Source organism: Meleagris gallopavo, chromosome 30, assembly GCF_905368555.1.
Source record: "Meleagris gallopavo chromosome 30, MGAL_WU_HG_1.1, whole genome shotgun sequence".
Classification (NCBI taxonomy): domain Eukaryota; kingdom Metazoa; phylum Chordata; class Aves; order Galliformes; family Phasianidae; genus Meleagris; species Meleagris gallopavo.
The window spans coordinates 1,724,345-1,736,748 of NC_139433.1; the positions used below are offsets into that span (position 1 = coordinate 1,724,345).

General features: G+C 47.1%; 1 protein-coding gene across 3 annotated transcripts in view; it reads left to right on the forward strand.

Annotated features, from left to right (window-relative positions):
- Positions 1 to 12,332, forward strand: part of MLLT1 (MLLT1 super elongation complex subunit) — a 29,963-nt gene extending 17,631 nt beyond the window's left edge. The window contains exons 6-13 of one of the 3 annotated variants that reach the window (XR_014880178.1): positions 507 to 1,051; positions 4,100 to 4,197; positions 4,586 to 4,697; positions 5,680 to 5,779; positions 5,970 to 6,041; positions 7,645 to 7,716; positions 8,193 to 10,312; positions 10,441 to 12,332. Coding sequence is in view for 2 of the 3 variants with exons in the window: in XM_085211862.1 (XP_085067988.1) it covers positions 507 to 1,051; positions 4,100 to 4,197; positions 4,586 to 4,697; positions 5,680 to 5,779; positions 5,970 to 6,041; positions 7,645 to 7,716; positions 8,193 to 8,321 (1,128 nt within the window). In the remaining variant the exon portion in view is untranslated. Of the gene's footprint in view, positions 1 to 506; positions 1,053 to 4,099; positions 4,198 to 4,585; positions 4,698 to 5,679; positions 5,780 to 5,969; positions 6,042 to 7,644; positions 7,717 to 8,192 lie in introns of all 3 variants that reach the window. The other 2 variants (XM_085211862.1, XM_085211863.1) reach the window with 2 other exon arrangements.
- The last annotated feature ends 72 nt before the right edge of the window (positions 12,333 to 12,404 follow it).

The following is a 12,404-nucleotide window of genomic DNA, read 5'->3' on the forward strand; positions in this document are numbered from 1 at the left end:
GTTCTCTTCTGAGACAGGTATGCCCAGAACTACCAACAATCCGTGGAGCTGGAGCATTAACTCTTGACCTCCCAGTGCTCTACGTGACGTTATGATGTGGAATCCCAATAACAAAAACCATAAAACCTTGACAGACAGAAACTCTGGTGAGAATTGCCAGTAGCTGCAGCCTGTAAGTCTGCTCTTCCAGACTGCCCTCTGAGGTGCCCTCAGATGTTACCCTGCAGATTAACCCCTGTCGTCCTTCTACAGGCCATGCATAGGAACAGGTGTTGGTGAAATGTTTCACCCTGTGCTGAGGCAAATGTTTGTCTGCTGTCATTTTTTGCCCAAAAACTTGAGGGAAGCCTGAATGTCTGCCCAGATGTTTATGAGTACATTTGCTATCAGTGGGTGTATGTCTACATGAAACAAATGCTTTAGTGTGATACACGAGAATGAAATTCTGCACAGAATAAAAAACCTATTTCATACTAAGCTTGCACATTTCTGTTGCTAAATCTTAGGATGCCAACAAGGAAAGCAGCAAGGCATCCAAGCCACACAAAGTAACCAAGGAGCACAGAGAGAGGCCAAGGAAAGACTCTGAGAGCAAAAACTCCTCCAAAGACCTTGAAAGAGAACAAAACAAACCTTTGAAGGACTCCTCCAGAAAACCAACAGAGAATAAACTGCCTAAGGAGGAGAAGGCGCCTCCGAAAGCTGCTTTCAAGGAACCAAAACTGGCTGTGAAGGAGACCAAACTGGAGAACACCTCTCCAAAGGGTGGGCCGCAGCCGGAGCTGAAGTCTTCCAGCAAGAGGCCTTCCAACGTGGAGTCACCAAAGCCCAGTGCCAAAAAACAAAAAAAGAGCAGCTCCAAAGGGGTAAAGAATATCCTGGGGACGTCTCCCAGAACCTCGTCTTCCTCGTATCCAGAGAAGAAACAAACCAAGGAGAAGATGAATGCCAAAGTGGAAAAGGTAAAATCCGAAAGCGAGGCCAAGGAGATCAAAAAGCCTGTGGAAATGGAGGAGTCAAATTCAGAGGATGAGAATTCTTTCAAATCAGAGGTGAGTACAGATCGGTCCCTTATGATAATGTAACGTTTCTGAATCTGATCTGAGTCCGTCAATGGAGCAAATAATTTCACTTCTGCTTTCTTCTTTTCAGAAACAGCGTCAAAAAATGTAAAGAACTCTTCCTGCCATAGCCTGTAAGCAGTGTTACTGACTAAAGCTCAAATTACAACCACGTGCCATTAAATCTAAATAACTTGTGTTGTAAAACAAGCCAAATTATGTTATTCTACTACTATTTTAAAAAGCTGTCTAAATATTTTTTTCCTCCTTACAACGAAGAACATTCCTCACCCTCTGTCTTCAGAAAATTGTTTTCCCAAAGAAGGCAAAAAATAGGAGGGGAAAGACACAACCCAGGTCCAGACAGACTGCTTCTCTTGTGTGCTTTTTATTTATTATAAAGAGGCTATGTATCTTGTAATAGGATTCCTGGGTTTGTATCACATGGGTTTTTGAACTGCTTACTACTTTGAGAAAGGTTGGTTTTACTCGAGTGAATTTGCTGGGGATGATTTGCATTGTGGTTTAATCAGCACTGTGGGGCAGTAAGCACGGGTGTGTTTATTTGAGAAAGAGTTTTCACAGAAAATTTCCAGTAGAGGAGTTTGTTAGGGAAGTGCTAATTAAAGAGAATCTGCAAAGATTTTTCCAGATCAAGTGTGAATTTAGGGGATTAGAGAGAAACTGCTTCTCTCCATTTAAAGCTTTGTAACCAAAGTGCAGCAGTGTGTGCTAAGCCCCTTGTCTCTGCACAAGATACGTGGTCCTCTCAGCAAGATTCAATTCTCAGCCGATCTCTGAGCCCTGGAAGTTTTGTACTTGGTTGTTTCTTAGGTGTCATCCCTTGGGGCTCAGCCACAGCTGTAAGCTGATAGTGGTGTTAAGGTTGCTCTGTGAAACCACAGCCCGTGTTTGTGTCTGCTGCAGCCCTGCCCCGCGCCCACCACGCTTCGCATGCATCTGTCCTCCCCTGCACCAGCTCTGCTGTCTGCTGGATGCTTTGCAGAGCCCTTGGAGTGCGAGCCCAGGGGGAGAGGAGCGCTCAGGGAGTTGGAGGGCAAAGTGTGGCAGCTGCCAGTCGGACCAGCTTGGGTTTCCGTGGAACGTGAAGCATGGGGATCTAACTGCATAATGCATTGGCATCAAGAGCAGAGAAAGCTGCTGGAGTTCTTTTTCCATCCTGGGGGGCTCTTTTTGCTCCCAAGGCTGCAGTTTGCTCTCCGTGGTTTGTGCTGGTACAGCTGTTTGTGGATCTGTGTGGTAAGCCACATCACTAAAGTGAGTGAGCAGCTGGAGGTGGACCGGGGCCCGGAAACTCTTAAATCAGCTTTGCTGCTGAAGCCAACACATTGTGCAACGTGCTCTGGGGCTGCAGCTCCTCACTGCTCTGAGCTGACATCTTCGCAGGCTGCTGCTGAAAGGAACAGCCTTGCTCTCATTTGTGCTGCTGGCATGCAGCTCGTGTGACTGCAGAGGGCTGGAGGAGTTCCTCCTTCCATTTCAGCCCCGCTGAAAGTTGGTTGTGCCTTTCTATGTATTTGATTTTTTTTCCATCAAGACCAGTTCCCTGATGTGGCCTCGTGCTTGGCTGCCTAAATGCTGGTGCTGACAAAAGGGAGAGGCTGAGACGTGGGAGCAGGATTGCTTCTTCCCTTTGTTGGTGTGTGCTTCGTGCTGTCGTGGTGAGCTGGTTGGGCTGGGTGCCTTGGATGGCTGCAGCTGCCCAGGGGGGTAAAGCAGGAGGAGGAAGGGGCTGCCCAGTCCCTGCCTGCTGCTTCTCAAGTCCTGGTGGGTCATTGCAGGGGAACACCTGCTAGGTCAGCAGGAATGAAGGTGATGGGATGGAATCTGAGGGTAGGACACGAGCACTGTGTTCTCTGATCTTAAAAACAGTGCTCTTCACTTTGTGGTAATTTTTCTTAACAAATAAGGCTGCCATGTGCCACTATGTCAGATACTGGCATTAAATCATTCTGCTTTGCTGCCAGACGGTTGACAAGGGTGACACCATTTTTATGTCGCCCATCCACTCCTTCTCCTTTCTTAAAGCTGAGCAAATGCAGCTCGAATCTTTGGGTGAAAAACTATAGGGAAGGACTGAGTGCTGAGATGGAAATCCTTCTGCTGCTTGGACTTATTAGTGCCTGAAGCTGCTGATGTGCCTCTGCCTGCTGATGTATCATTCTGAGAGCATTAACGTGTTCTGTGACAAAGCTCATCCACCAGTGAGGATGTGAGGGTTATCTCTGGCATCAGGATTTGGTAGCAGAAATGATAGGTGGGTTCCCAAGAATGGCACAACGAAATGGAAACATTAAATTTCCAGGGAATTACTCCTAAAAAAACAAAACAAAACAAAACCCAAACCGGTGGAAGTCAAGAATCTTTCTCCTCGATTGCAGAGAGACAAAAACCCTCGGGTTATTGCTGCAGTCACTGCTGCTGGGGAGGAAAAAGTGATTTGCCTCCACTGCCACCTCGTGGCCCTCGCCGTGAAGCACCAGAAGGCTCTGCTGTGTTTAGAAACTTGGCGTAGCATTAAACCTTTGTTTCTGGATGCTGTCAGTAGTGCTGGTGCTTCGAGCTCTTCATGCGCACTCAGTGCAGTGTGGTGGGGCATCGGTGCTGCCTGCTGGGCCGATTTCACAGGAGTTGGCTGATCTGTGCTGTCAGAAGGAACTGGCAGCAATACAGTGCATCACTCAGATCAACATAGGAACAACTGTTTGGAGGACGTGGTAATACACTGGAATACCTTTTAGATCTTGGAACTGTGTGGGATGGGTCCCTTTCTGGGGGTTAAAATCTATGCAAATCCTGGGGAAACACTGACACTGTAATGGTGGGGTGTAAATCTGCCACCTTCTGCCGTCACTCTGAGGTGAGCAGCACAGAGGGTTTTGTCGGGAGCTGTTGTTTTTGTGTACCTTGCACTTTGTGCTCTGTAATTGTGTTTCAGTGATGTACGGCGCTGTGTTTGTGCTCTGTGATTCTCCAGATTAGAAGGATTAAGATTCTTTTTCTTTTTTCCTTTTATGGGGGGTTAAGTCTGTCCAGTCCAGCCCTTCCAACTCCAGCTCCAGCTCCGACTCCAGCTCCGACTCTGACTTCGAGCCATCTCAGAACCACAGTCAAGGTGTGTTGCCAGAACTGAAGTGTGTTACAGTCTTCCTTGTGTAAAGCTGAAAGGCTTTTGAAAATTAGACCTGCTCCCCAGCATCATACATCAGGTTCACGTGGTTTCTTCTATGGAAGCTGTGATGCTTCAGCAGAAGGCAGTAACGTCATAGTGTAAATATGAACAAGTACATTTCTTGTTTCGGCAGTTATTAACCATCAGGATTGGGCTCTTTCCTCTGCTGACTTCGCTTTCTGCCTCAGTGGGTGTTGCAAAATTAAAACAGCAGCGTTGTCTCCTCAAGAAACCTTGCTTGATGTTAATGACAACGAATCCAATCCGTGTCAGAGTTTGGCTGCAGTTCTGCTGCATGTCTCATGCTGCTCTCTCTCCCCTCTGCTCACAGGCCCGCTGCGCTCCATGGTGGAGGACCTGCAGTCGGAGGAGTCTGATGATGACGACAGCTCCTCAGGGGAAGAGGCAGCAGTCAAAGCAAACCCCGTCAGCCGGGATTCCAGGTGGTTCCGAATCATGATGGATGTCTGCTGCCCCTTTGCCCTCTGTGTTTGGTATTTTTGCCCGGAAGAATCGAAGCGATAGGGTTCTGTGTGAGGGGAGAGTGACAGAGAAAGAGGCAACACAGATGTGCCAGTGAAAGCAGCGGGGTGAGAACAGAAGTGGGTAAGGAGAGATGAGTGGAGCTCAAAGAAGAAGCTGCTGTGAAGCGGTGTGTGGAGCTCGCAGGTGTGAGTGACTGAGCTCCTCAAAATAGTCACCTAATTGCCATCCTCAGATCTGTGCTGCACGGAATGGTGCGTGACAGCTTTCATCTGCAGAGATTAGAGGAGTGTTGTGGGTGCTGTCAGCGTGTGCTGCTCACACTGCGTGCTGCTGCTTCAGAACTGAGAGGTCTTCATCTCCACTGATGGTGCACACTGACAGTTGGTTACTTGGCTCCCACAGGACTTGTTTAACAGCTGCTTCCTGCTTTAGTCAATGAGAATAGTTGAATTTTGTCCTTCTGCCCTCAGGAAGCGCTGCTGTAGCCAAAACCTGGAGTCTTAGGCTGAATATTTGAAGCCACATGCTCAGACAAGATAGAAGCTGCAGATTGCAAGTGACGTTTGTGTTCAACAACAAGCAAAAAATCCTTTGTATTTTGCCACTATCAGCTAAATTATTATCAAGAAAGGAGATTTCTTTTAAAGGACAATTTTTATACTGTTGAGGGGATGGGCAGTGGCTTTACAAACTCATCAAAAGTAGGATGCAGCTGTAGGGCAAGAGAAGAATGGGATTAAAGAGGAAATCTCAAATACCAGAAACACTAAATAGATGATGTATTTTTTTTTACTGTTCATCTGGGCAGTGTAGGGTTCAGTGATAAGGAACAGAATTAGTGGGCATTATTCACTTCCCTTAGCTGTCACCCAAACCACGTGGATTTACTGAAGCTTCCCATTGCCTGTTGATGCTAATTCTGTGCTGCTTGTTTTTCAGACTGAGCCTTAGTGACAGTGACAGTGACAACAGTGCAGACTCCTGCCTGCCCAGTCGAGAGCCTCCCTCTGCTCAGAAGCTGCCCCCAGCAAATAATAAGGTATGGCAGCTGCATGCCCACACAGCACTGCTTTTCCTGCTCTGTGTTCAGGCCGTGGTGTGAGCTCTGGTAGCACCAGTGCTCCTCTGTTTCACTGTGAGGTAATTTCAGTGCTGTGCATACGGGCTGTTAAAGCAGCACATTGTCTGAACTCATGTTGGTCCCTGCTGTTGATTTGTGTTGCCCTCAGGCATCTGGAAGAAAAAGCCCGGAGTCTTGTAACAAACCAGAGAAGATCCTGAAGAAGGGAACCTATGACAAGGTGTGTGTGAAGATTTGCATATCGTGGTGTAGAAAACAACTGGAGGTGGCCTTGCTGGTTCAGATTGCTCTGTGCTGGCAGGTTAACAGCTAGAGTGTAATGCTAAACAGATGTTGAAAGGACAGACGTGGGAGAGGGACACTATAGAAACTGTGCATTAGGCTGGGACACCCCTGTGTCTTTTCCACGTGCAAAATGGTTTTATTTGCCCTTTGTGTGACCCGCTGGTGTGGCTGCTGCTGCAGTAGTGAGCACCTATTCGTTACAAGGCAGATTTCATCTGTCTTTGATCTTACAAATTAAAGATTTGATTTTCTTTGGAGCTCTGCTTTGCTATTTTAGCTGAATTCTTTGTTTGTTGAGTGAAACTCCCTTCTTTCTTCCCTCCAGGGAAAGTCAAGCAGTGTGTATGTATGCTGCTTTTAAACAAATACTCAAATCTCGAGTTGGCCAGGACATTCTCCCCATGGTGATGTGTTTTTGTTTGTTTTTTTTTTGTCCCATAAATCAAGCAGGAGCTTTAATACTTTTCTTTAGTCTAATCATGGAGATCCTTAAACTAATCAGTCTGTAGCTCTTCCCCTTTTTTAACACACTTCCAGCAGGAGAATAGATCACAGGATAAATGTTTAATGTTGGTTTAAGTGTGATATTGGAGGTGCTAATCTCCTGCTGGCTGCACAACCTTTACCACTGATACTGTTAATGTAGCTGAGGTAGCTTATCTGAGCACAGCTCTGTAGGTAATGGTGTCTTTTATTAGACTACTTAATGCAGATAGAAGGGGACACCCTCGAGACCCATTGAAGGGAGAGGGCCTGAAATATCATCAGCTTCTACAGCTGCCAGTGCTTTTGTGAACATGTTAAACTGTCCCAGAAAGTGAAGCATTCAGTACTGCTGCAGTGTTTTGGGAGAAATGCTTTTCTGCACATAGCTGTGTTAGAGGGAAGCCATGTCTCACAGCTTTTTTTTTTTCCCTGCCTTGGTACAATTATGTATATGAGTTCAATTTTGCTGAGACAGACACGAACAACTCTGAGACTGCTTTAGAAATTAAGAATCCATCCCCTGTGAGCAGTGGGGGCTGCGGTGCTGAGATTAAAAACGAAGAAACAAAACCAACCAAACAGCTCCTTATACAAGAGCAGTTAAAATGATGCTCAGCTCATAAACAATCCTGGGTCCCCATTGTGGTGCACACAAACTAACTGGGAACACAGCACTCTGCAGCTGAACACTGCTGATCTCTGTGCGTTGGTGCAACTTTCCTCAGCAGTGAGTAGTTATTGGTGTGCCCTGCTGATGGAGAGCTGCTCTGAGCTTCACCACGATGGATTTCACTCTGTTGAGCTCCTCTGAGCTCAGAGGTTCTGAGCAGAGGCTTTTTGAATGAAGTAGCCGAGCTGGTGGTGTTCAGACATCTGTATTGGTATGAAGTCTGTGGTCTCCCAGCACTTGATAGAGTAGAGGAGGCAGCACAAAGTGTAGGGTAAAACGGGTTAGGAAGGTGTCTGAAAGAGCCTGGAGTTGCTCTGATTGCTTTAGCAGTCACACAAACATGCCACGTGTGTCACTATTTCTGTTCATGCCTCCTTTACAGGCCTACACTGATGAATTAGTGGAGCTCCACAGGCGACTCATGGCACTACGAGAGCGCAATGTGCTGCAGCAGGTAGAGATCATTGGTCAGCTTTCTGGCAAGGTGCTGTACTCTGGTAAACTCCGTGTCCAAGGGTCTCAAGCAGACCCCTGTGATGCTTGGCTTTTCACTGCCTCTCCTTCTTGAGATGCTCTGGTTCACTTTAAATGTAGATCTGTAGGAAAAAAAATCGGATGTGCATGCGTTGCTTTGGTTGAAAAAGGCACAGAAGTGTGGCTTGTGCATCTCTCTGTCGTTCTCATAGCTGCCCCAAAGCTGGGCTGTCTGATGTCAAAGGAAACATGCTCAGGTCACTTCCCAGACTGAGTTAGAGCAGGAGGAGCTGCTTTGCTTTTCTGGGAGATTTTCTTGTTGTGAGAGGCATGTGGCTCTGAGGCTCTTCTAAAGGGCTCCAGAAAGGATATGTGGGTTGCTTTGTATCTGCCAGTCTTTCTGGTGTGCTTAATCTTTATGGACTCCATCTATATTGTTGCTCATGTCCTTTACAGATTGTAAATCTCATTGAGGAAACGGGGCATTTTAACGTTACCAACACAACCTTTGACTTTGACCTCTTCTCCCTGGATGAAACAACTGTTCGTAAGCTGCAGAGCTACCTGGAAGCAGTAGCAACATGACCTCGGCCTTGGAAGCAGGCTGCTTTTGAAACCAGAAATCCCCTTTATTGGTACCAGGAAACGAACCCATGGAACTAGGCCTTCTTATTCTCTCGATTCACCCGAAGCACTGCCTTAGAGAACAGCCATGCTCTATGAATGCACAGCCAGCTGCACTTTCTTGTAGGCTTCAAACAAGCACCCATATTGCTGAGTCTGTCCTCCCTAGCTTCCTAAGTCCGCTTGGGCACAGATCCTGAGTAGAGCAAAAGAACGGCTGCGCCCGGCTGCAGCGCGGCCCTTCTGGTTTTACTTCAAGAAACTGTTTGAAGAACGTTTTCAGGCACCTCTGAGACCTGAAGAAGTGCGGGCGATGTTTTCCTCACCAAGTCTTTGGGACCAGCCTGCAGAGAGCTCCGGTCAGTCCGGTTTCCTTCGGCTCCGTGAAGAAGCATTTGTGCCGCGTTGGCTTTTACAAAGCTCGCCGGGAGGCTGCTGGTGACAGGAGGTTCTGGGAGTCTCGTTGCTCCGTCGTGGAGGAAAGCAGACAGATTCTGGTTTTGCTCACTCTGTGAGTTCTGTTGCAGTTGGGCACGGAGCGCTGCTGCCGTTGGCTCCCGGTGGCTGCAGGGCTGTGCTCTGTTCTGGCTGCCTGCAGGGGTGGTTTGAGCTCCCTGAAGAGGCCCTCTCCAATCTGCTGTGTCCCGTTGGGGTTTGGAGACGTCTTTGTTTGTTGACCTGAGCTCCTAAACAAAGTCTCACTCCTTTCAGTCTGCTTTAACTGTAATAGGACTACGAAACTGTAAGCTGTATATTTTATATATATATTATATATATGTATGTACTGTATGTATAAGAAGGGCCTAGTTGGGTCTTACGATTTTAAGGGTGTGTTTTTCTGTTTTTTTTTTTTTTTTTTTTTTTTTTTTAATGGCTATGGCAGGGGAAGGGCGCTTAGTAAGATTGACTTGTTTGTTAAAATGCCTCTTGTGGACAATTTTTAGTGTATGAAAGCTGAACAGCAATCTTCAAAGCGTTTTGTGCTCTGGAAGGGACTCACCTGTTGTCTTTTTCATTTGTCAGTGTTGAATAACTTTGCCAAAATACGTGATTGGTTTTGTTCTATGTTCTCAAAGAGGAATCTCCTACAGTGGCCCCTATAGTAGTGGCTGTACTTTGGGAAAACCAAAACAAGGGAGAATTTTATCTTGGGACGCACCTGGAAAACACTGATGTAACACCAAGTGAGATCAGGTTCCTTTCCTCCTCCCCCTCACACGCGTGCAAGAGGTGGCAGTAAACACTAACCCAGAACCATTTGTGTATTTCTAGTTAAACTAGACCTCCAGGTGTCGTCTGTGTGCTGTGTGGGTTTGGGGAAAGCCCTGTAGCTCTTATCAAAGCTGTATTACACTCCTGTTCCCTACGTTCAGTATTTTTGGGGGAAGAATTACTACTTTTTTTCCAATCAGCGTTGTAAGCTTTTGCCAAATGTTGGGTGGGCTGCTGGCAGTGAGGAGAGCAGCTCCTGAGGAGCCTCTGCTCTGTGCAGTGCTGTGTGGGGGCTGCGTGGCTCCAGGGTTTGCCGTCCCTTCTCAGTGATGAAATTGCAGTCCCTTGTTTTGGGTTCCCCCTTTCTTTATCATGGAAATGTTGCAACTAATCAACTGAAGTGGCAATATGATGATAAGCTTGTTTGAGTTGGGTCATGTTGACCCGATTCCCATTAATTTTGTCTTTGTACCATCTTTCATGTGTCTCGTGCGTGTGTATATACATATATATATAAAAAGAAAAATAATCCAGCTCATGCCAGGTGCGTTCCCTATCACAGCAGTGATCTCAGCTGTTTTCTTTCCCGATGGACGATGCCAAGCCTGGATAGAAACCCTGTGTGCACAGTGAGAAGGTGGAGGACAGCAGGAAGAGGAGCTGCAGCTGCTGCTGAGATGTGCTGCGCTGGAGGATGGCAGATGTGGCTCTCGAGTGTCCACGGATCTGCTTTGGGTGTGGTGGGTATCTGTGAGCTCCTCCCGTCCCCGCTGGGTCTGCGGTACAGAGGAAGCTGCCCCAGCCCCAACCTGGCAGCGCTCCCACCCTCATGCAGGGTGGGTTTGTGACACTGCCATTCCCAAAGCAGCAGAGCGGTGGTGATGGGCAGCCGAAGCCAAAGTGGTGATGTCCTCCCGCGGCCTTTGCCTGCTCTCCCCACGAGGTCTCCTCCTCCCGCAGCCGTTGCAGCCGCGCTCTCCGTCCTGCAGCAGTTTCTCCTGGCGCTGTCAGGATCTGAGTCGCCGTCCTGCCCCCATCGCGCACAGATCTGTCGTCACTGCTGCTGCCCATGGGGCCAAGAACACTGCAGTGGTGTTCCTGAGCCTGGCTGGAAGCATGCGGGGCTTTTGCCCACAGCTGTGGCATCGTCCTGCCCTGGAACCGACTTTATTTGTGAAGTCTGACGAGCATTGATGGGAATTTTGTTCGGTTTTTATAAGAAGTATTTTACACATGGATTTTTTTAGACTCTTTATAATCTCCTTGAAAACCCAAAATAGGATTGTTCCCCCAGCAATAGTTCTCCTCCATTGTGTGCACATGCTGATTTGTTACTAAAAGGTTTCTTGCAAGTACTTAGTTGTTCTACAGAGTTGTTGTTTTTTGGGGTATGTGGTAGCGTTGGGGACCACAGGAGGAACGACTCTGCAAACAAAGGATGGTCGAATTCGGGCCTCATCTTGTGTCCCCTCCTAGTTGCATATGGACGAGTTCCCTGTGTAGATTCTCTATAGGCTGGCTGAATGCTGTTCTGGACATGCCGTGTACAGGTATTTGTGGATAACGTGTTTGTTCTTGTGTCACTCTTGAGAGCATGGATGGATTATTGTTCAATAGGAAGGAGGTGGCAGTGCTGCTGTCAGCATTGCTTCAGGTCTTCGAGGACGTGTAGTAGCATTTGCATTGTTTAAAAAAGGAAAAAAATATATATATCCAAAATTGACTTCTAGCCATAACGGTTTTTCCATGGAAAGTGGACAGAACTCGGTTACTTTCGTGTCCTTCACCTCGAGCCTGAAGGCACGGATAAGTGCTGATCAGTCTGAAGGCTTTCAGAGTTGCTTTGAATTGAATGGCGTTGGAGGTTAAGATCAGGACGCAGCTTTTCCTTTGTCCTTGGCCTTCGTCTTAAAGGGCCAAAGAAGGGTCAGGAGAATTTTCCTGTTGTCTTGGTCTGGTATGTATTAAGCCTTGAGGCTTTGATAACTGACATTTACTATTAAAAAAGGAAGAAAACAAAAGGCAGTAAGGCTGGCTGGCTCCCGGAGCGCCGGCTGAGGAGTAGCGGACGCGTTGGTGACAAGACTGGCTGTGCTGTGGTCAGGCTGAACACGTGGAAGTGCAATGACTGCCACCAGTTCTCATAGTGCTGAGTGCTGCGCCAGCATCAGAACTAGCAGAGAAACGGATGCAACAATCCAGGAACAGTTTGTCAGATCTCGGTGGTGTTTGATGGTGAGAGGTTCAAACTCCCCTCCCGGAGCTTGCCCCATTCTGTTCTCTGCGAGCAGAGACCCACATCCCACCTTCCAAAGCACTGGAGCACAGTTGGAGCTCCTGTCCCAGCCCAGGTTCACCTCAATGCTACAGCCATCCCACGTGGTACTTCTGAAAGGTGAGAACTGCTCGGTGTTGCTGTCATGGGGGCACAAAATAGCCATCAAAAACTGAAGAGATGAGTTTGCACTCCTAAAGAAAAATGTAAGTACTTCAACTAGATAATTTTTAATTGTATTTCTGCCTAGAGGTATTAAATACCTTCTCTCACTTGAGGATTTTCAGAGTTGTGTTGGGAAATGAATTCTGCTCTCAGCTGTAAGAAATTCAGCTGGCCCAAGACTAACTTCAAGATGAAAAAAATAATCATGTTTGTAATACGTTACAGGATTGTTTGTCCTGAATTTTAAACCTTTTTGTTAAATTTGTGGAACTACGGAGGAATTTTCTAGAAAAAGTGAAATAAAGTAAGATGGAAAAGTACGACTTCCAGGGTTTTTTGTTCATTGCATTGCTTCTGCACAGCCACATCCGTGGTTACCTTCACGTTTTGAG